This window comes from Papio anubis, chromosome 20 (assembly GCF_008728515.1).
Source record: "Papio anubis isolate 15944 chromosome 20, Panubis1.0, whole genome shotgun sequence".
Classification (NCBI taxonomy): domain Eukaryota; kingdom Metazoa; phylum Chordata; class Mammalia; order Primates; family Cercopithecidae; genus Papio; species Papio anubis.
In genome coordinates this window covers 13,625,543-13,649,008 of record NC_044995.1, presented here as the reverse complement: position 1 = coordinate 13,649,008, position 23,466 = coordinate 13,625,543, and the positions used below count along the sequence as shown (strand labels likewise).

Genomic DNA, 23,466 nt, shown 5'->3' with positions numbered 1-23,466 from the left:
CTGAACTCAGAGGACTGAGCGGAGAGGTGACACTGGGGAGCTCACCATAGGCACAATGCCAGGAACCGTTTGCTTTCTGCTGAAAGTGGCTGGGCGTGGTGGCTCACGCCTGTAATCCCAGTGACCGGGGGCTGACAGTGGGAGAGAGGGCTACCTAAGAAACCACTCCAGGCCATGCACCAGACAGATTAGATGGCGTGGCTCTAGGGTGCTTGAAAGAGACCGCCCCCGCCGGGCGCAGTGACTCACGCCTCTTATCCCAGCACTCTGGGAGGCTGAGGCGGGCAGATTACTTGAGGTCAGGAGTTTTAGACCAGCCTGGCTAACATGATGAAACCCCTGTCTCTATTAAAAATACAAAAAATTATTTGCGGGTCATGGTGGTGGGTGCCTGTGTTCCCAGTTACTCAGGAAGCTGAGGCAGGAGAATCACTTGAACCTGGGAGGCAGAGGTTGCAGTGAGCTGAGATCGCACCACTGCACTCCAGCCTGGGCAACAGAGCGAGACTCCATCTCAAAAACAAAAACTGAAAGTAACAGAAAGCCCAGCCAAAAGAACAGAAACAATTTATTTAACATTCATCTAACAAATCTTTATCAGTCACAAGCTATGCATCTTTTTGTAAGTGAGACACTTGTGATACAGACAAAATTCTCTGCTCTCATGGAGGTTGTGTTTTAGTGGAGGACACACATAATAAATAAATATCACCTATCATACATCACACATCAGTGAGTACTAGGAAGGAATCATAGTGCAGGGAAGGAGAATGGGCAATGCTGCCAAAGAGGTATGATCTTATATATGGTGAGTAAGAGCCTCAGTAAGGTGACGTTCGAATAAAGACCTAAGTGAGGCAAGGGAGAAGACCATGCAGGTGTCTGAGGAGGGGGAGGGGGGCATTCCAGGCACAGGGAACTGCAAAGGCAAAGGCTCCAAGGCAGATACAGTAAGAAACAGTTAATGTGGACCAGACGCAGTGGTTCACGCCTGTAATCACGTGTGATTTTAGGAGTCTGAGGTAGGAGGATTGCTTAAGGCCAGGAGTTCAAGACCAGTCTGGGCAATACAGCGAGAGCCCATCTCCACAAAACATTGAAAAGTTAGCCTAGCATGGTGGTGGCTACTTGAGAGGGTGAGGCAGGAGGATCACTTGAGGCCAGAAGTTCAAGGCTGTAGTGAGCTATGATTGTGTCACTGCACTCCAGCGTGGGCTACGGAGTGAGACCCTGTCTCAAAAAAAAAAAAAAAAAAAAAAAAGAACGAGAAAAAGGGAGAAAAAAGAAAGGAAGGAAGGGATGGAGGGAGGGAGGAAGGGAAAGAGAAAGAAAGAAATGAAAGAAAGAGAAAGAAAGAGAGAAAGAGAGAGAAAGAAGAAGGAAAGAAAGAAAGGAGGGAGGGAAGAAGAAAGAAAGGAAGCAAGGAAGGAAGGAGGGAGGGAGGGAAGAAGAAAGGAAGAAAGGGAGGGAGGGAAAGAAAGAAAAAGAAAGAAAAAGAAAGGAAGGAAGAAAGGAAAGGAAGGAAGGAAGGAAAGAAAGACAGAAAAAGAAAGAAAGGAAAGAAAGAAAGGAGGGAGGGAAGAAGAAAGAAAGGAAAGAAGGAAGGAGGGAGGGAGGGAAGAAGAAAGGAAGGAAAGGAGGGAGGGAAAGAAAGAAAAAGGAAGGAAGGAAGAAAGTAAAGGAAGGAAGGAAGGAAACAAAGAGAAAGAAAGAAAAAGAAAGAAAAGAAGGAAAGAAAAAGAAAAAGAGAAAAGAAAGAGAAAGAAAGAAAAAGAAAGAAAGAAAGATGGAGGGAGAAGGAAGCAAGGGAGGGAGGCAGGAGAAAGAAAGAAGTTAATGTTATACAAATGGAGGTACAGCAGAGGGTATCCAGAGGTCAGTAATTCAGCGATTCAAAGGAAACATTGAGAAACTATCTTTCTCCTCTGCTGTCCTCTGCATGTTTCCATGATGATGGCCATAGCTGCAGCATCATGGCCTCGTACAACCATATCCAAAGCCAGAAGTGGGGGACCTCTCATCCTTGTCTTTCCAGAAGCCCCATCCCCTAGCAGACTTCCCCTCATACCTCCTTGGCCAATATTGAGCCAGCCAATCCCTGGCAAGATGATAGACTTATCATGATTGACTTCACCTAATCAAGATTCAGTCCCTGGGGTTGAGAAATGTTCGTCTCTCCTATGGATCATGGCTGCCCCAGAGTCTGGACAAATATGGGGTTTGAGAAGGGGGAAATGAAAAAAATACGGGGTTTGAAAAGGGGGGCATGGTGAAAATATGGGGTTTGAAAAAGGGGAAAAGAAAAAGAAGAAATGGATCAATAAGGATCGGTCAGAAAGACAAGTTACCCTAGGCATTTCAACAGAAGGAATTTAATGCAGGGAGTTGGGAAGGGTTGGGAGAGCAAAAGGGAGAAGCAGGGGAGCTGGAGAGTAGAGAGGAAGAAATTGAGGGTTCAGTTACTGTGGCTGTGTGACATATTTCCCCCCAAAACTTGGTGGCATAAAACAATTCAGGACTGTGAATCAGGATTTGGGGGTGGGGTGTGATGGTTAATACTGAGTGTCAATTTGATTGGATTGAAGGATGCAAAGTATTGATCCTGGGTGTGTTTTGTGAGGGTATTGCCAAAGGAGATTAACATTAGCTTCTAATTTAAGATTACCAATTTCAGCCGGGCGCAGTGGCTTATTTTTGGGAGGCTGAGGCGGGGGTATCACCTGAGGTTGGGAGTTCAAGACCAGCCTGATCAACATGGAGAAACCCCATCTCTACTAAAAATACAAAATTAGCCGGGTGTGATGGCTCATGCCTGCAATCCCAGCTACTTGGGAGGCTGAGACAGGAGAACCGCTTGAACCCGGGAGGTGAAGGTTGTGGTGAGCCAAGATTGCACCATTGCACTCTACCCTGGACAACAAGAGTGAAACTCCGTCTCAAAAACAAACAAACAAAAAAAACAAGATTACCGATTATCAATTTCACTTTGAGTTCATCAACAGGGAGATCATCTTGGTGGGCTTAATCTACTCACACAAGCCCTTTAAAAGTAGAATGTTTTCTCTTGCTGGTAGCAGAAGGGGAAGTTAGATTTGAAGCATGAAAAGGGTTTGATGCGGCATTGCGGGCTTGAACATTGAAGGAATCAGGTGGAAAAGACCTAAGAGTAGCCTCTAGGGGCCAAGAGTGACCTGAGACAAGAGCCAGCAAGAAAGTGGGGGCCTCAGTTCTATAACTGCAAGTAGCTGATTCTGTTGAACACCTGAATGAGCTGTTTTTTGGTTTATTTATTTATTATTTATTTATTTTGAGACAGAGTCTCGCTCTGTTGCCCAGGCTGGAGCACAGTGGCACGATCTTGGCTCACTACAACGTCTACCTCCCAGGTTCAAGGGATTGTCCTGCCTCAGCCCCTGACTCCCACCCCGGTAGCTGGGATTACACGCCTGGCTAATTTTTGTATTTTTAGGAGACGGGGTTTCACTATGTTGGCCAGGCTGGTCTCGAACTCCTGACCTCTGGTGATCCACCCACCTTGCCCTCCCAAAGTGCTGAGATTACAGGCGTGAGCCACCATGGCCCGCCATTTTATTTTATTTTATTTTATTTTATTTTATTGAGAGACACAGTCTTGTTCTGTGGCCCAGGCTGGAGTGCAGTGGCGCCATCTCAGTTCATTGCAACCTCCGATTCCCAGGTTCAAGGGATTTTCCTGCCTCAGCTTCCCAAGTAGCTGGGACTACAGGCGTGTTCCACCACAACCAGCTAATTTTTGTCTTTTTTAGTAGAGACAGGGTTTCACTTTATGTTGGCCAGGCTGGTCTCAAACTCCTGACCTCAGGTGATCTGCCCGTCTTAGCCTCCCAAAGTGCTGGGATTACAGGTGTGAGCCACCGCACCCGGCCCACCTTAATCATTTCTAAGTGTGCAATTCAGTAATGTTAAGTATATTCACATTATCGTGGAATCAATCTCCAGAACTTTTTCATTTTGCAAAACTGAAATTCTATACTCATTAAACAGTTCCTCCTTTCCCTCTTCCCAGTCCCCAGCCACCACCATTCTACTTCCTATTTCTATGAATTTGACTACTCTAGATACTACGTATAAGTGAAATCATACAATATTTGTCATTTTGGGACTGGCTTATTTCACGTAGCATAATGTCCTCAAGGTTCATCCATGTTACAGCGTGTGTCAGAATTTCCTTCCTTTTTAAGGTTGAATAATATTTCATTGTATGGATAGATCCAAATGTTGATCTATTCATTGGTTGATGGACACTTGGGTTACTTTTGCCTCTTGGCTATTGTGATGCACATGCTGAATGATGCTGCAATGATCATAAGCGTGGTTATACAACTCTCTCTTCAAGACCATGCTTTCAATTATTTTGGATATATACCCTGTAGAACGGGTGGATGATGTGGTTATTCTTTTTTTTTTTTTTAGATAGATTCTTGCTCTGTTGCCCACCAGGCTGGAATGCAGTGGCGCAATCTCGGCTCACTGCAACCTCTGTCTCCCGGATTCAAGCAATTCTTCTGCCTCAGCCTCCTGAGTAGCTGGGAGCCACAACACCTGGCTAATTTTTGTATTTTCAGTAGAGACAGGGTTTTACCATGTTGACCAGGCTGGTCTTGAACTCCTGACCTCGTGATCCACCCTCCTTGGCCTCTCAAAGTGCTGGGATTATAGGCATGAGCCACCGTGCCTGGCCTGATGTGGTAAATCTATGTTTAATTTTTTGGGGACCACCATACTATTTTCCATAGTAGTTACATAATTTTGCATTGCCACCACCATTTGTTATTTTCTGGTTTCTGTCTGTGTGTGTGTGTGTGTGTGTGTGTGTTTTAATTTTTTACATTTTTTTAGAGACAAGGTCTCACTCTGTCACCCAGGCTGGAGTACAGTGGTGCAATCACAGTTCACTGCAGCTTCGAACGTCTGGGATCAAGTGATCCTCCCGAGTAGCTGGGGCTATAGACATGTGCCACTATATCCAGATAAATTTTTTTTTTTTTTTTTTTTGTAGAGACAGAGTCTTGCTCTGTTGCCCAAGCTGGTCTCAAACTCCTGGGCTCTCGCAATCCTCCTACCTCAACCTCCCAAAGTGCTGGGATTTTGAGTGAGTCATCACGCCCTGCTTCTTTTTGTTTTTTACAGTAGCCTTCCTAACGGGTGTGTACACATGGGTGCTATTTTAAGCCCCTAGGCTTGTGGTAATTCATTACTCGGCACTAGGTACCCTTGGGTGAGAATGTCAAGAGAGGGAAGCCATGTTGCCTTTCTGCCGTACCCTCAGAGATCATACAGCATCACTCTTGCCATATTCTGTTCGTCCAAGTTCAGGGGAAGGGGCAAAAGAATAACAGCGTTCTGGAAAAGGATGTAGGGCCTGAAATATTGCTGTGGTCATTTTTGTAATACCACATATTGGTGGGTTAGGGCTTCAACATATGAATTTCAGGAGACACAAATATTCCATCCATATCACTATTGAAAGTAGGTGGGAATTGAACAATGAGAACACGTGGACACAGGGTGGGGAACATCACACACCGGGGCCTGTCGTGGGGTTGGGGGAAGGGGGAGGGATAGCATTGGGAGATATACCTAATGTAAATGATGAGTTAACAGGTGCAGCACACCGACATGGCACATGTATACATACATAACAAACCTGCACAATGTGCACATGTACCCTAGAACTTAAAGTATAATAATTAAAAAAAAAAAAAAAGGAAAAAGGGAAGGAGGTATCATTTCTGGCTAGAACTGTGTGGATGTTTCACGTAATTTATTGCATCTGATGCCCTATGATGTAAGCATTATAAGCCCTTATTTTGCAGATGAGGGATGGAGACTTCTGAGTGTTCATCTCAAAGTCTAACAGCAAGTAGCTGGACTCAGCTATGTCTGCTGATTCACGATTCATGTGGATCAAAAGGTCAGCAGGTCCCATGTTGGAAGAAAGGACGGGAATGTCCTTGCAGGGACTCTGAACTGTGGGCGGATGTAACCTGAGTCATTTCCAGCAGATTTCAGAGCTTGAGTGGTTTGTCAGCCGGGTATGGGGGCTCATGCATGTAATCCCAGCACTTTGGGAGGCCAAGGTGGGTAGATTGCTTGAGCGCAGGAGTTCAAAACCAGCCTGGGCAACATGGCAAGACCCTGTCTCTACAAGAAATTAAAAAAATTAGCCAGGCATGGTGGCACACACCTGTGGTCCCAGCTACTTGGGAGTCTGAGGCAAGAGGATAGCTTAAGCTCGGGAGTTCAAGGCTGCAATGAGCTATGATTGTGCTATTGCATCCCAGCCTGGGCAACAGAGCAACACCCTGTCTCAAAAAAAAATAAAGTGATTTGCCCTGTCACTGCTCTCTCTGCCATATGGACCACCAGGTTCCCGATAGAGTCCACCTGCTGGCTTCTGGAGTGAAGCTGACATTGAACAGAGCCACAGTGGACTCCAGCAGAGATGTGATAGGAGCGAGCAACCTGCTGTTGTAAGTTACCAAGACGTTGGGGCTGTTTGTTACTGTAACATCACCTGGCCTATCCTGACTAGTCCAGAAGTCTCAGAGGGGATTGATGACAGAGGTGAGGGTAGAACCAAATACGTCAAATTGCTGCCCCAGATAGGTTGGTGAAGATCTTTGGACTCTTCATGTACCCTATAAATATACATACCTAATATGTACCCATAAAAATTAAAATTAAAAAAACTGAAAAAAATAAAAGATCTTTGGACTCAAACAGACCTGGTGGGTTTGTGGTGTGGATTCACAATTTATCTTCAGTGTAGTCTTGGACAAGTTTCATAACCTCTCTGAGCCTTCTGTTCCCATATTGTAAGCTGCTATTGTAACGTATGTTAAGCACAAAGCTTGGCCCACACTAAGCTTTCAACCAATTGAAACAGTCATGTCTTCGGGTTGTTAATCATGAGGACTGTGCTATTATTTATCCACATTGTATAGAGGAGGAAACTGAGGCTGAAGGAGGCTAATAGGCTGCTAGTATGTAGAACATTGGGATGGAACACACATCTATCTGACACTAGAAGATAAAATTTCCCCCCCTTAAATGTTAAGAAAACGTCCAAATATATACAAAAGTAGAGAAAATAGTATAATATCTATGATAGACTGATACCCCAATCTATGATGGAATCAGAATGTGACTGAGCCCAGAGCCCATGGCAGAGTGCTCAGGAAAATGTTTGCAGGCAGAAATAGTCATTAAGTGTCCAAAATTATCCACATTTTGCCAAATTATCTCTTCCTTCCTGTCTTCCCTGCCTCCTCCTTTCCTATACCTTCCCCTCTTCCTCCCTCCTCTCTTCTCTCCTTTTGCTTTTTTTTTTTTTTTTTTTTGAGATGGGGTCTCGCTCTGTTGCCCAGGTTGGAGTGCAGTAGCGTGATCTTGGCTCACTGCAACCTCTGCCACCCGGGTTACAGCGATTCTCATGCCTCAGCTTCCTGAGTAGCTGGGATTACAGGCACACATCACCGTGCCCAGCTAATTTTTTGTATTTTTAGTAGAGACAGGGTTTCACCATGTTGACCAGGTTGATCTCGAATTCCTGACCTCAAGTGACGCACCCACCCTGGCCTCCCAAAGTGCTGGGATTACAGTGTGAGCCACTGCTCCTGGCCTTTCCTTTGCTTTTACCCTCCCTCCTTTGCTCTTTCTCTCTCCCTCCTTCCTTTCTTCCTTCTTTCCTCCTCTTTCTCTTTCTCCCTCCTCTCCTCCATACTTCTTTCTTCCTTTCTCCTTTCTTTCCTTCCTGTATTCCCTCCCTCTTCCCTTCCTTCCTTTTTGTGCTGAGACATTTAAAGCAAATCCCAGTCATCATATTCCATCCATAAATACTTCCATGTGTATCAAAGCCCATGCTTTCAACTCTTGTAGGACAGATGCATCCTTTCTGGGAGGGAGGATGGAATAAAATAAAGCATATTGAGAGCTTAGCATAACCTGCACCCATCCCTCCCTGTTTGCAGAAGGCCTAGAATATCCTAATCTTTCAGGGCAGATCTCCCCTCACCCATGGATCTGTGACATTCTTCTAAATCCTTCATGGAAAAGCTCATATCAAAAGTGACAGGTTCACCTGTCTCTACAAAAAAAATTTAAAATTAGCCTGGGTGTGGGGGCATGCACCAGTGGTTCCAGGTACTCAGGAGGCTGAGGTGGGAGGATCACTTGAGCCTGGGAGGCTGAGAAAAAAGTGACTGGTTCAATATGGATACAAGAGACACATCCACAGAGCTCAGGATAGTGGTTCAGAGGATACTCGGGTTCCAGTCTGTCTGGGTTTGAAAGCCAACTTTGCCACTTACTAGTTTTTTTTGTTTGTTTGTTTGTTTGTTTTTTAACCTTTGGAAACAGAGTCTCACTCTGTCGCCCAGGCTGGAGTGAAGTGGCGCAAACTCAACTCACTGCAGCCTCTGCCTTCCAGGTTCAAGCGATTCTCCTCCCTCAGCCTCCCCAATAGCTGGGATTACAGGTACACCACCATACCCAGCTAATTTTTGTATATTTAGTAGAGATGGAGTTTTGCCATGTTGCCCAGGTTGGTCTCTAACTCCTGAGCTCTGGTAATCCGCCTGCCTCGGCCTCCCAAAATGCTGGGATTATCACCGTTTTGTGAGCCACTGAGCCCAGTCACTAGTTCAGTTACTAGTGGCCTCAGGTGCGTATCTTGACCTCAGCTTTCCCATTTGTGAAATGGGACAATAATGGGTCCTACTCATAGAGGAGACATGCGGTTGAGGGAGTCCACACGTGCACAGAACTCAGAACAGCGCCTGGAATTCAGAGTTCAATGCAGGTAAACGGTGGCCCTTACTGTCATTATTGGGGAAGGGAGTGCCCTTTGGGTCATGGGTGTCGTTTCTGTCTGTTACCCAATATGGCCTCCCGCTGTGAAGGTTGCCCGCCCCAAGGTATGGGTGGGAAGGAACCTGGGGGTGGTGAGGAAGGAAGGCAACATCTCTGCCAGACTGGAGTCTCTGGAGGATGAGTCCCGGATATGACCCATCCTGGCTGAGTCCAGAGTCCATGGCAGGTGGTCAGGAAATGTTTGTGGAAAACAGTCATTTAATGGTCCTGGAATCTGCAGGGGTAAAAGGGACTTGGGGGATAGGGTGGGGCTAACCTGGGTGAAGAATTTGATGTTATTGTACATTGCTAATTTTCCATAGGGGCATACATGTAGGCATATTATTCAAGTTTTTAAATTTTATTATAAATTATTTAAAACAAATAAAGAATAAGTGGAGTCTCCTGGCACTCAGTTGAAAGACAAAAAACATCAAAACATTTGAAATACACGCCCAGGGGCCACAGCCTTCCCTGGCCACAGCTCCTTTCCTCTCTCCTCGCCTGAGATCACCTCTATCCTGCACATGATATCTCTAATTTTGTCACCTACAGGCATGCTTTTAATTTTTTTTTTTTTTTTTTCCAGACAAAGTCTTACTCTGTTGCCCAGGCTGGAGGGCAATGGTGCTATCAATAGCTCACTGCAGCCTCAACCTCCTGGGCTCAAGTGATCCTCCTGCCTCAGCTTCCTGAGTAGCTGGGACCACAGACATGTGCCACCATGCCCAGTCCGTCCTTCCTTCCTTCTTCCTTTCCTTCTCCTTTCCCTTCCTTCCCCTCCCCTCCTTTCCCCTCCCCTGCCCTCCCCTTTCCTTCCTTCCTTCCTTCCTTCCTTCCTTCCTTCCTTCCTTCCTTCCTTCCTTCCTTCCTTCCTTCCTTTCTCTCTCTCTCTCTCTCCCTCCCTCCCTTCCTTCCTTCTTCCTTTTTTTTTTGAAGGGGGAGTCTCGCTCTGTTGCCCCGGCTGGAGTGCAGTGGCACAATCTCAGCTCACTGCAACCTCCGCCTCTCAGGTTCAAGTGATTCTCTCAGCCTCCCAAGTAGCTGGGACTACAGGTGCATGCCACTGCGTCCGGCTAATTTTCTTTTGTATTTTTAGTAGAGATAGGGTTTCACCATGTTGATCAGCTGGTCTCGAACTCCTGACCTCAGGTGATCCACCTGCCTCGGCCTCCCGAAGTGCTGGGATTACAGGCGTGAGCCACCACACCTGGTCCCTTCTTTTCCTTCCTTCCTTCCTTCCTTCCTTCCTTCCTTCCTTCCTTCCCTCCCTCCCTCCCTCCCTCCCTCCCTCCCTCCCTCCCTTCCTTCCTTCCTTCCTTCCTTCCTCACTCCCTCCCTCTTTCTGGTCTCCCTATGTTGCCCAGGCTGTTCTCAAACTCCCGAGCTCAAGCGATTTTCCTGCCTCCAACTCCCAAGGTGCTGGGATTACAATGATCAGTGTTGAGTCACTATGCCCAGCCACTTTTAATTTTTTAAGGGAAGTCTTTTCTTCTTTTCTGCTTGGTTCTTTCCTCACCTTTCTCTTCTCTCCCCCACAGACTCCTTCATAGGAATGCTCGTAGCTCACTGCAGCCTTGATCTCCTAGGCTCAACTGATTCTTCCACCTCAGCCTCCCATGCAGCTGGGACCACGGTCATGCACCCCCATGCCAAGCTATATGTATATGTTTCGTAGAGATGGGATCTCACTATGTTGCCCAGGCTGGTCTTGAACTCCTAAGCTCAAGCGATCTACCCACCCTGGCCTCCCAAAGTGCTGGGGTGACAGGCAAGAGCCACTATGCCTGGGCAACTCTCAGCATCTTGCTTTCCTCAACCCTCCGAGTCATTCGATTCACCCTTTCTAATGGCTGTGTGGTGTGGTTTCCATGGCCTATGGCATGGATGTACCAACATTTATTCAGCAGTCACTGTCCTATTGAGGGGAATTCACCTTGTTTTCTCTTTTGTCCCTCCCACTATGAGAGATGTAAACATCCTACTGACAAGACAGTTTATCATCTGTTATGTGTCTCTGTGTCTTAAATAATTTCTAATGAATTTTAAAAGCTTGGGACCGGGTGTGATGGCTCACACCTGTAATCCCAGCACTTTGGGAGGCCAAAGCGGGTGGATCATGAGGTCAGGAGTTCGAGACCAGCCTGACCAACATGGTGAAACGCTGTCTCTACTAAAAATACAAAAATTAGCTGGGCATGGTGGTGCACGCCTGTAATTCCAGCTACTAAGGAGGCTGAGGCAGGAGAATTGCTTGAACCCAGGAGGCGGAGGTTGCAGTGAGCTGAGAGCTGAGATTGCACTCCAGCCTGGGTGACAGAGCAAGACTGTCTCAAAAAAAAAAAAAAAAATTGCACGCCGTATGCCTTTCATGCATTTTTAAAAAAAATTCAAAAATGTGTAATTAAATGAAATTGAAAGTTACAGTTAAAAATTAGAAGCAAGAGGCCAGGTGCGGTGGGTCACACCTGTAATCCCAGCACTTTGGGAGGCCAAGGTGGAAGGATCATTTGAAGTCAGGAGTTCGAGACCAACCTGGTCAACATGGTGAAACCCTGTCTCTACTGAAAAATGGAAAAATTAGCCAGGTGTGGTGGCGCTTGCCTGTAATCCTAGCTACTTGGGAGGCTGAGGCAGAATAATCGCTTGAACCCAGGAGATATAGGTTGCAGTAAGCCAAAATCATGCCACTACACTCCAGCCTGGGCAACAGAGAGAGACTCTGTCTCAAGAAAAAAAAAAAAAGTAAGAAACAGTGAAGTGGCCCTCACCTCCCCAGGTGTGCTCCACTCCCCAGGTGCCATTTCCATCCAGATGGGGCCCCCTAGACATCCTTTTTCCCCTGCAGACTCCAGGGAGTGGTCAATGAAATTCCTTCAGTCATGAAAAGGTCCATCGGATAGATCTTTAGGAGCAGGGATGCTCAATTGAAGGAAATGTGTTCATTTAATTCATTAATAAGTGTTGTCAGATTTGCCTCAAGTGTTTCATCTGGGGCCTTCCTGCATGGGGAACACCTGTTTCTCTCTATCAGGCCTAATCCAACTTCCCAGCCATCCCTTCTGCCTCCTCCCACCCTCTCTCTTTGAACCTTCCAAGTGAACCTTCCAAGGCCACAACTTGGGGTTCTGACCAGTGTTGTGCTGAGCCACGTGGGACCTGATACAAAAGGCACTATTTACTCATGCCCCTCTGTCATGGTTTCATGATTTCATGTTTTTTTTTTCTTTCTTTCTTTTTTGAGACAGGATCTGGCTCTGTTGCCCAAGCTGGAGTGCAGTGGCTTGATCTCAGCTCAATGCAACCTCCGCCTCCTGAGCTCAAGCCATCCTCCTACCACAGCCTCCAAAGTAGCTGGGGCTATAGCGCCTGCCACCAAGCTCAGCTAATTTTTGTAGAGACCAGGTTTTGTCACGTTGCCCAGGCTGGTCTCTAACTCCTGGGCTGAAGCAATCCACCCACCTCGGCCTACCAAAGTGCTGAGATTACAGGTGTGAGCCACTGCACCTGGCCCTCACGTATTTTTTTGTTTTTTGTTTTTTTGAGACAGAGTCTCTTTCTGTCACCGAGACTGGAGTGTAGTGGTGTGATCTCAGCTCACCTCACTCCTAGCTTGTTACGGGAAAACCTGTGGGTTGGCTGGGCTCAGCTGTATGGTTCTTCTGCCCCCATGTGGTGTTGGCTGGGGTTACACCTGTGCCTGCATTCAGCTGGAGCTCATCTGTGGCTGAAATGTCCTGGATGGCTTCAAGCTCATCTCCATGTGGCTGCAGTCTCTACATGAGGTCTCTCCAGCAGGGTAGCAGGACCTCTTCGAATACAAGCTTTGGAGAAAGAAGGAGAAAACAGGAGCTGAAACCTGTTAAGGCCTGGGTTTGGGAGTCTCAGAGTGTCACTTCTTGTGACAAAGAAAGTCACAAGACTGGCCCAAATTTAAGGGAAGGGGAAAGAGACTCTGCCTCTTGCTGGAAAGAGTGGCACATGCCCACAGGGATGGGAAAATTGCCAGTGGCAGTCTACCCCTTCCCCAAACCCCTTCCCCAACTGCCCATCTCTATCTTCTTGCTTGCTTTTCCTTCGTTTTTCTTATCATTACTTGACACTATCTTAATTACTTTTGCTTATAAGCTCCATGAGAGCAAGGACTGTTTTGTTTTATTTTGTTTTTTGTTGTTTTTTGAGACAGAGTCTTGCTCTACCACCCAAGCTGGATTGCAGTGGCACAATCTCGGCTCATGGCAACCTCTGCCTCTTGGGTTCAAGCAATTCTCATGGCTCAGCCTCCCGAGCAGCTGGGACTACAGGTGCCCATCAGGACACCTGGCTCTTCTTTTATTTATTTATTTATTTATTTATTTAGTAGTTTTAGTAGAGATGGGGTTTTGCCATGTTGGCCAGGCTGGTCTCAAACTCTTGACCTCAAGTGATCCACCCAAAGTGCTGGGATTACAGTCGTAAGCCACCATGTCTGGCCCTTTTTCTTCTTTTTTCTTATCACTACTTGACACTACCTTAATTACTTTTGTTTACTATTTATATATTTTTAAAATATATAAGCTCCACAAGAGCAAGGGCCTTCTGTGTCTTATTCATCACTGTATCAGTACCTAAAACTGTGCCTAGCACCTAAAAGACAGCCAATATTTACATAAATATTGAATATGAATCCCTGAGGACTGATTTCAGGTTTACCCAGGTTGTGGAGAGTGGAGAGAAGGTGGAGGCCACCACATGTATATATTCCTAGGGACATGCTTTAGAATTTCTAAGAGACACAGAGAGAAAGGGCAGGCAGGAAAGGAGGCTTGGGAGTGGGCAGGAGAAATGGTTCAGGGACTGTCTTTGTCACTGCTGTGTCTCCAGCCTCGACCAGCCAGGGCCTGGCTCACAGTAGGTGTCTGGAAAGCATGTGTTGAATGAATTAACTTTCTCCAAAAATCCTTCACTGACTCCATCCCCACCCCTAGGCTGGGTCAGGCACCCCCATGGCTCCCACACCTCTCTGGGCAGCTTCAACCCCATTGTGGCCACCGTGGGTCATCACTGTCTGAGGACGGAGGTGTGTTCCCTTCTAGACTCAGAGTCCACAGGGTTGGTGCTGTCTCAGTCACCACTGGATCCCCAACATCAACCAAGGGGTCCTTGGAGGTAGTAAGTATACTTTGCATCAACCTCCTCTCTCTGGGGTAGAGCCGGCCCCATCATTGCTGTATTCTCACCCCAGAGGGACACAGAGTAGACACTCACAGAACACCTTCGTTGATTCTAAGATAGATTCTTTTTCCTTTTTCTTTTTCCACGTTTTAACAATTTTTTTTTAAGAGACAGAGTCTCACTATTGCCCAGGCTAAAGTGCAGTGATGTGATCACAGGCCACTGCAGCCTTGACCGCCAGGGCTCAAGCAATCCTCCCACCTCAGCCTCCTGAGTAGCGAACCACAGGCACACGCCACCATGCCTGGCTAATTAAATTTTTTGTGTGTGTGTGGAGACGGGGTCCCCCTATATTGCCCAGGGTGATCTCAAACTCCTGGGCTCAAGAAATCCTCCTGCCTTGGCCTCCCAAAGTGTTGGGATTACAGGTGTGAGCCACTGGGTCTGCTGCAATTTTTCAAATAAGACAACTGACTGGGTACAGTGGCTCACATCTGTAATCCCACTTTGGGAGGTCGAGGCGGGGGGATCACCTGAGGTCAGGAGTTTGAGACCAGGCTGGCCAATTTGGTGAAACCCCATCTCTACTAAAAATACAACAATTAACCAGGCGTGGTGGCACGTGCCTGTAATCTCAGCTACTCGGGAGGCAGGGGCAGGAGAATTGCTTGAACCTGGGAGGCGGAGGCTGCAGTGATCTGAGATCGCGCCATTGCACTCCAGCCTGGGTGACAGAGTGAGACTCTGTCTCAGTAAGTAAGTAAATAAATAAATAAATAAAACAAGACAACAGTGAAGTTTGCTGCATCATTTGCCTCTTCCTTCACAAAAGATTTCTCTGTAGCATGCGATGCTGTTTGATAGCATTCCACCCACGGTAGAACTTTCAAAATTGAAGCCGGTCCTCTCAATCCCTACTACTGCCTTATCAAGTAAGTTTATGTCATATCCTAAATCCCTTGTTGTCATTTTAACAATATTCACAGCATCTTCACCAGGCACAGATTCTATCTCAAGAAACCACTTTCTTTGCTCATCCATAAGAAGCAACTCCTCGTCTATTCAAGTTTGATCATGAGATTGCAGCAATTCAGTCGCATCTTCAGACTCTACTTCTAATTTTAGTTCTCTTGCTATTTCTAGCACATCTGCAGTAAATGCCTCCACCGAAGTCTTTTTTGTTGTTGTTTGTTTGTTGAGATGGAGTCTTGCTCTGTCACTCAGGATGGAGTACAGTGGCGCAATCTCGGCTCACTGCAACATCCGCCTCCCAGGTTCAAGCAGTTCTTCTGCCTCAGTCTGCCAAGTATCTGGGATTACAGATGCATACCACCATGCCCAGCTAATTTTTGTATTTTTAGTAGAGATGGGATTTTGTCACATTGGCCAGGCTGGTCTCAAACTCCTGACCTCAGGTGATCCACCTGCCTCAGCCTCCCAAAGTGCTGGGTTACAGGCATGAGCCATCATGCCCTGCCATTGCTTTTTTTTTTTTTTTTTTTGAGACAGGGTCTGGCTCTGTGGCCCACTCTGGAGTACAGTGTTGTGGTCATAGCTCACTGTAACCTTCAACTCTTGGAATCAAGCAATTCTCCCTCATCAGCCTCCCAAGTAGCTGGAACTACAGGCATGTGTTACCACACTTAGCTAACCTTAAAAATTTTTTATAGAGATGGGGTCTCACTATATTGCCCAGGCTGGTCTCAAACTCTTGGCCTCAAGGGATCCTCCAAACTCGGCCTCTCAAAGTGCTGGGATTACAGGCGTGAGCCACCACGACTGGCCCCTATCTCGGCTTTGGACAGGCCTTCTTCACTAAGTTTAATCATTTCTAGCTTTTGATTTAAAGTGAGAGACGTGTGACTCTTCCTTTTACTTGGACACTTGGAGGCCATTTTAGAGTTATTAATTGGCCTAGTTTCGTTATAGTTGTGTCTCACAGAAGAGGGAGGTGCAAGGAGAAGGAGAGAGACAGGAAAACGGCTGGTCAGTGGAGCAGTCAGAACACATATAATGTTTATCAATTAAGTTTGCTGTCTTCTGTGGGCACAGTTTATGGTGCCCTGAAATGATTACAATGGTAACGTCAAAGATCACACTAGCAGAGATAATAATGATGAAAAAGTTTCACATGTTGTGAGAATTTCCAAAATGTGACACAGAGACATGAAATGAGCACGTGCTGTTGGGAAAATGGCACCAACAGGCTTGCTGGACACAGGGTTGCCACACACTTGCAATTTGTAAAAACCATAGTATCGGCCCAGGCGGGGTGGCTCATGCCTGTAATCCCAGCACTTTGGGAGGCCAAGGCGGGAAGATCACTTGAGGCTAGGAGTTCGAGACCAGCCTGGCCAAGATAGCGATACCCCCGTCTCTATTAAAAATACCAAAATTAGCTGGGCATGGTGGCGCACGCCTGTAGTCCCAGCTACTCGGGAGGCTGAGGTGGGAGAAGCACTTGAACCTGGGAGGCGGAGGTTGCAGTGAGCCAAGATCATACTACACACTCCAGCCTGGGCAACAAGAGCAAAACTCTGTCTCAATACATAAATGAATGAGTGAATGAATAAATAAATAAATAAATAAATAAACAAAACAATAGTTGGGAATGGTGGCGCATGCTTGTTGTCCCAGCTACTTGGGAGGCAAAGGTAGTAGAGATTGCCTGAGCCCAGGAGGTGGAGATTGCAGTGAGCCAAGATCATGCCACTGCACTCCAGCCTGGGTGGCAGAGCAAGACCCTCTTCTCCACCACATACCCCCACCCCCGGCAAAAAAAAAACACATAGTATCTGTGAAGGACAATACAGCTGAGTGCAATAAAATGAGGTGTGCCTGAAATTGAATTTATTATTGAATGAATGAAAGTTCTCTCTCAACTCAGGGTTTTTGCAGAGGCTGGTCCCTTAGCCTGGGATGTAACTCCCTAATGTGCCATCTGGCTCACTCCTACTTATCCTTTGGATCTCAGGTCAGGTGCCCCCTCCTCCAGGAAGCCCTCCCTGACTCCCAGGCTGAGTCAGGCATCCCCCTTTGTGCTCCCACAGCCCTCTGGGGTCCCCCATCCCAGAGCTGCCCCCTCTGTCATCATTATCTTGGGATGGATCTGACTCCACCACTGGACTCTGAGTCCTGTGGGGGCAGAACCTGGGGCTGTCTTGTTCATTGCTGTGTTTCCAGCATGCAGATAGGCAGGGTGCAACCCCTCCCTGGCTGGTGCTCTGAGGAGCTGCTGGGGGCATCCTTGGGAACATGCCAGTCTGCATCGGTGCATATGTGCAGGCAGCGGTGGCTCTCTTTCTTGGTCCACAATCATCCTGGGCTGCAATTATCTCCATTTTCTTGGGTCTGGAGCCCCTGAAGCAGTGCCTGGGTTTGATGCATCTCTGGGGCCCTAGCTGCTGCAGCAGAATGAATGAGGTTCCTGAATGGAGTCAGTGGGTTTCGGGGTTTCTGTATATGTTGTCAGTGTGTAATTGTGTCTCTTAAAGTCTGCACGTCTGTGTCCCTGAATGAGGGTGTTTGTGAGGCTTTGGTAACTGTGTGTTTGTCTGAGTCTTGCTTTCCTTCAATGACTCTGTTGTTTTGTTTCGTTTAGAGACAGAATCTTGCTCAGTCACCCAGGCTAGAGTGCAGTAGCACGATTATGACTCACTGCAGCCTTGAACTCCTGGGCTCAAGCAATCCCCCTACCTCAGCCTCTTGAGTAGCTGGGACTACAAATGTGCGCCACCACACCTGGCTAATTTTTTTTTTTTAAAGAGATAGGGTCTTGCTGTGTTGTCCAGGCTGGTCTCGATCTCCTGGGCTCAAGAGAACCTCCTACCTTGGCCTCCTAAATTGATGAGATTACAGGCATGAGTGAGCCACTGCGCCCACCAGCAATGACCCAATTTGTATCATCAACTTTCACACTTGTCTGGGGAACTGAGAGTCCCCGGGTGGAGGGTGGAGTGGTAGCAGGGCCAAGCCCTCGGACACCAAGCTGTGAATCTGAGAGTTTGTCCTGGGGGTGATGGAGACTATGGAGGATTTTGAACAGGTCTCAGTGTTAGAAAGATCTCTCCGGAGCCTTCAGCGGAACTGGAGGGCCCCGTGTGAGTGGGTGGTGAGCCCATGAGCAGCTGGGGTCTGGAGTCCCTGCTCCACCTCCAGGCCCCGCCCCCTGACATCACTGTCGCATTATTGCACCAAGGCTGGCTGACCAATAAGCTGCTGCTTGCTATTACAATGGGTCCTAGCAACGGCGTCTGACCTTGGGTTAACAGGGAAGGAGATCCAATCAGTGGGGAGAGTGTGAGGGGAGAGGGAGAGCCTGCAGGGCAGGTGAGTCCCCCAGGGCTCTCTCGCTGGGCCCCTGTGCATGTGCGGAGCAGGGGCTTGCGGTCCTAATCTGGACTCTCTCAGCCCAAATTCCAACCACTGACTCGTCTGCCCCTTGCTGCCAGGACCTGTTCCAGGTTCCCACTCTTCCCACCCAGACAATACTAGGGAGAGGGCATAGGCAGGAACCCTTCTGACCCAGGATAGGAGGCTCAGATCTGGAGGCAACAATGTCTTTATTTATTTATTTATTTATTTTTCTAAGACCGAGTCTCGCTCTGTTGCCCAGGCTGGAGTGCAGTGGCGCAATCTTGGCTCACTGCAACCTCCGCCTCCCGGGTTCAAGAGCTGGGACTACAGGCATGCGCCACAACACCTGGTTAATTTTGTATTTTTAGTAGCGATGGGGTTTCACCATGTTGGCCAGGCTGGTCTCGAACTCCTGACCTCAAGTGATCCACCCACCTCGGCCTCCCAAAGTGCTAGGATTATAGGTGGGAGCCACCACGCCCAGCCAGGAACAATGTCTTAAGGACACATTTCTGTGGGGGGTGGAGTGCGGTAGCAGAGGATGGGGTGAGGGGTGGGAGGTGAAGAGACGGGATGCAGGGGGCAAGGAGACAAGGCGGGAGGCAGGGACATGTGGCTGAAGGGAGAGTAACTCTCTAGAGGGGTGAAGGAGCCTGGGGACCTGGGTTTGGGTCCTGGCTGTGCCTCTGGATGAGGAGGCCTCACTTGTCTTGTCTGAGCCTCAGTCCCTCTCCCTATCAACTGGGGACAGTGATCCCAGACATAAGCAGCTCTCCCAGGGCTCCCTGAAGACCCTTAGTGAGTAAATGTATTTTAGAGGTGATGGGCCAGAGGAGGGTGAGTGGGAAGGGGGAGGACCAGGGAAGCTCCTGGCGAGGAGGAGGGATCTGAGGGGGGCCATCACGACAGGAGCTCCAGGGGGATGGGAGGGGAAACTGAACCCCAGGAGGCAAGGGCTGCCATGGCAGGGCTGGGATTTCATGGAAATGACTCCCAGTGTCCAGGTGGTCCCCATGCCTGGCTTCCCGAACCCAAGGGTATCTGAACCCAAAGTCAGCCTAGGGCTAGCTGAACGGGGTTCGTGGTCATCACAGCAGCCCTGCGAGGTGGAGGGGAGTATCCCCCACAGAGCAGCTGAGGCTCAGAGAGGGCGAGGACTTGCTCAAAGTCACACAGCTAAGAATATTACTAATGATAAGTACAATGACGATGATGATGATGCCAATGACACGTGGCACCTGCCCTGAGCCAGGCGCTGTTTTATGGGCTGTTTTATGTCATAACTCATTCAAGTGACAGAGATCCTACAGGGTGGTTTGTCGTGATTGTAGGTATCATTCTCAGTGTACAGATGAGGACAGTGAGGGGAGAGTTAAGTAACTTGCCTCACATCACTCAGTGAGTATGTGGTGGAGCCAGGATTTGATCCCAGGCAGTCTGGCTCCGGGTCTGGGTCCCCTTCACCCCACCCTCCAATCCCAGCCGCAGCAGGAGGCAGCTGTTTCCTCTGAATGGGTCTGTGCCACAGGCCAGGAGCTGGGCTTAAGCCCTTTCCTATGCAGCCCTGGCTATGTAATTTGCAGAGCCCAGTATGAAAAGAAAATATGGGGCCCCTGGTTCAAATATTACAAAGAATTTCAGGCCAGGTATGGTGGCTCATGCCCTTAATCCCAGCACACAGAAGCCAAGGCAGGAGGACCTTGATCTCGGAAGTTCAAGCCCAGCTAGGACAACATAGTGAAACTCCCATCTCTACAAAAAGTTTTAAAAAGTAGCTGGGCATGGTGGCATGCACCTGTGGTCCCAGCTATTCAGGAGGCTGAGGTGGGAGGATTGCTAGAGCCAAGGAAATCAAGGCTGCAATGAGCCATGATTGTAGCACTGTGCTCCAGCTTGGATGACAGAGATCCTGTCTCAAACAAACAAAGAATTTCAGCCAGTGTCAGCAGAGCATTAAACCAAGCACTGGGCTACTCTAAGCACACAGCCCTCCAAGGCATGCATACATCTGGAAAACTGACCTGTGCCTAGATTACCCTGCAGACTCCAACAGTGCTCCAAGAGGCTGCTTGGTGGTCATGCCCATTACACAGAGAGGCGCTTCATTTTGCCCCTGGTCACACAGCAAGTTAGTGGCAGAAAAGGGATGTGAACCTGGGCCTGCCAGATCTCAAAGCCCTTTAACTTGTGCCAAAAATGTGTCCCCAGTTCTTGAAGGAGAAAGAGAGTTGTGGGCTTCCAGGGGGACTCCCTTCACATCCGTGATGTCTGTCTCTCCCCACCCTATGCCAAGGCCCAGGTGGTGTGAATGGCTCCCTTCTCCTCTGCAGGCGCTGAGGATCACGCATCCTGTGACTCTCCCCTGTCCCCCGCCACCCTCTGAACCACTGGCCACCATGGCTACTTCAAAGTTGCCTGTGGTGCCTGGGGAGGAGGAAACCACCATCCTCATGGCCAAGGAAAGGCTGGAGGCCCTGCGCACAGCCTTTGAGTCGGGCGACCTCCCCCAGGCCGCCTCTCACCTCCAGGAGCTGCTGGCCTCCACGGAGAGCACCCGCCTGGAGGTGGGCGTCACGGGCGAGTCGGGCGCCGGCAAGTCCTCCCTCATCAACGCCCTGCGTGGCCTGGGGGCCGAGGACCCTGGCGCGGCTCTCACGGGCGTTGTGGAGACCACGATGCAACCGTCGTCCTACCCGCACCCACAGTTCCCCGATGTGACCCTCTGGGACCTGCCAGGGGCCGGCTCTCCAGGCTGCCCGGCGGACAAGTACCTGAAGCAGGTGGACTTCAGCCGCTATGACTTCTTCCTGCTGGTCTCCCCCCGCCGCTGCGGGGCCGTCGAGACCCGCCTGGCCGCCGAGATCCTGTGCCAGGGCAAGAAGTTCTACTTTGTGCGCACCAAGGTGGACGAGGACCTGGCGGCCACACGCAGCCAGCGGCCATCGGGCTTCAGAGAGGCCACTGTCCTGCAGGAGATCCGAGACCACTGTGCTGAGCGGCTGCGGGAGGCCGGCGTGGCTGAACCTCGCATCTTCCTGGTGTCCAACCTCTCGCCAGCCCGCTACGACTTTCCCACACTGGTGTCCACCTGGGAACATGACCTGCCCGCCCACCGGCGCCACGCTGGCCTGCTGTCGCTCCCCGACATCTCACTGGAGGCCTTGCAGAAGAAGAAGGCCATGCTTCAAGAGCAAGTCCTCAAGACTGCCCTGGTGTTGGGCGTCATCCAGGCCCTGCCCGTGCCGGGGCTGGCGGCTGCCTACGATGATGCCCTGCTCATCCACTCGCTGCGTGGCTACCACCGCAGCTTTGGTCTGGACGAGGACTCGCTGGCCAAGCTGGCCGAGCAGGTGGGCAAACAGGCGGGTGACCTGCGCTCTGTCATCCGCTCCCCGCTGGCCAATGAGGTCTCGCCTGAGACTGTCCTGCGGCTCTATTCCCAGTCATCCGACGGCGCCATGCGGGTGGCCCGCGCCTTTGAGAGGGGCATCCCTGTGTTTGGGACGCTGGTGGCTGGCGGCATCAGCTTTGGCGCTGTCTACACCATGCTCCAGGGCTGCCTCAACGAAATGGCCGAGGACGCCCAGCGTGTCCGCATCAAGGCCCTGGAGGAGGACGAGTCGCAGCCAGAGGTCGGCTTGGAAGCGGCCGGTGACAATGGCGTGGAGAAGGGGGGGTCCGGGGAGGGAGGCAGCGAGGAAGCCCCACTCTCAACCCGCAGGAAGCTGGGCCTCCTTCTTAAGTACATTCTGGATAGCTGGAAGAAACACGACTCAGAAGAGAAATAAAGAGTGCAGCCCCGGCCCCCTGCCTCACCCGCAAACTAAGTCTTAACAAAATCCAACAAACCAACAAAAAAGGCCAATGTGGTGAATGTGAGGGCTGCAGTTGCCTGGAGGGTGGGTGTGGAGGGAGCCTGTGTCCCGGGCAGGGCAAAGGAGGGGGCACTGGGGAGGGGAGGAGGGAGGCAGGTGGGCCCAGGGCCAACAGGAGTGTAGTGAAAGGGGACAGGAGTGCCCTGGGGAGGGAGGTTGGAGACATGAATGGTGGGCCCAGGGTTCCCAGGGCTTCTTGGTGGTGTCTTTCTCCCCGGTCCCCAAGGGGCCAGGAGGAATTTGTGGGGCACAGGACAGCAGGGCCAAGACAGGAGATTGTGTCCTGCTAAGGTACTATTTAATTTAATTTAATTTAATTTAATTTAATTTATTTTATTATTTTTTGAGATGGAATCTTGCTCTGTCACCCAGGCTGGAGTGCTGTGGCACGATCTTGGTTTACTGCAACCTCCACCTCCCGAGTTCAAGCAATTCTCCTGCCTCAGCCTCCCAAGTAGCTGGAATTACAGGCACACGCCACCACGTCCAGCGAATTTTTGTATTTTCGGTAGAGAGGGGGTTTCACCATGTTGGCCAGGATGGTCTTGAACTCCTGACCCCAGGTGATCCTCCCACCTTGGCCACCTAAAGTGGCGCCCGGCCTGATTTTTGTATTTTTAGCAGAGGTGGGGGTTTTGCCATGTTGGCCAGGCTGGTCTTGAACTCCTGACCTTGGCCTCTCAAAGTGCTGGGATAATAGGCGTGAGCCACTGCACCTGGCCCCTGCTAAGGTACTTTAGTTTCAATCTCATGTCCCTTTCTGAGAACCCAGTGTACCAAAGACAGCCCCTGGGGCCTGGGATGAGCACAGTGGTGTCCAGCAGTGGTTAAACAGGTTGGGGAGAGTGGGCATCTGTGCCTGCCTGCTGCTTGGGAGCCTTGGAGGGGTGGGGGGTAGTAGGGAGAGGGAGGGCAGGTGGCCACAGGGCTCACCTCTGTGTGGTGCTTGAGGAGACAGAGAATGGCATGGGGAGAGAGTGACTGGATGTTTCCTTGAATATCGGAGGGGAGAGGAGGCTGAGAACACAGCTCCATGGCCTAGCATGAGTCTCACTCCAGAAGGATGGAGGGTATGTCTCAGAGCAGGAAGGCACATGGAGTTGAAACATCTGGCGTGTCTGTGATTGGGAAGAATCCTGGTCTCTCCATGACTAAAAAAAAATTTTTTTTTAGAGACAGGGTCTTGCCC

The 23,466-nt window shown here is 49.4% G+C and overlaps 2 protein-coding genes across 3 annotated transcripts in view; one reads left to right on the top strand and one right to left on the bottom strand.

Moving 5' to 3' along the window:
- Nucleotides 1-12,464: 12,464 nt before the first annotated feature.
- The window catches only part of SMG9 (SMG9 nonsense mediated mRNA decay factor), a 45,711-nt gene continuing 34,709 nt past the window's right edge, over nt 12,465-23,466 (bottom strand). The window contains exon 14 of the mRNA XM_021931150.2: nt 12,465-12,716. Within this exon, the coding sequence (XP_021786842.1) occupies nt 12,599-12,716 (118 nt within the window). The 3' untranslated portion in view covers nt 12,465-12,598. The remainder of the gene's footprint in view (nt 12,717-23,466) is intronic.
- Nucleotides 18,246-22,261, top strand: IRGC (immunity related GTPase cinema). Of its 2 annotated transcripts, none has more exons than XM_003915651.3 (2): nt 18,246-18,375; nt 20,733-22,261. In XM_003915651.3, the coding sequence occupies exon 2, from the start codon at nt 20,799-20,801 to the stop codon at nt 22,188-22,190; it is 1,392 nt and encodes a 463-aa protein (XP_003915700.2). In that variant the 5' UTR covers nt 18,246-18,375; nt 20,733-20,798; the 3' UTR covers nt 22,191-22,261. The 2 variants fall into 2 exon arrangements, with proteins under 2 accessions (XP_003915700.2, XP_009192918.2); XM_009194654.3 differs by having other exon boundaries at nt 18,304-18,375; nt 20,696-22,261.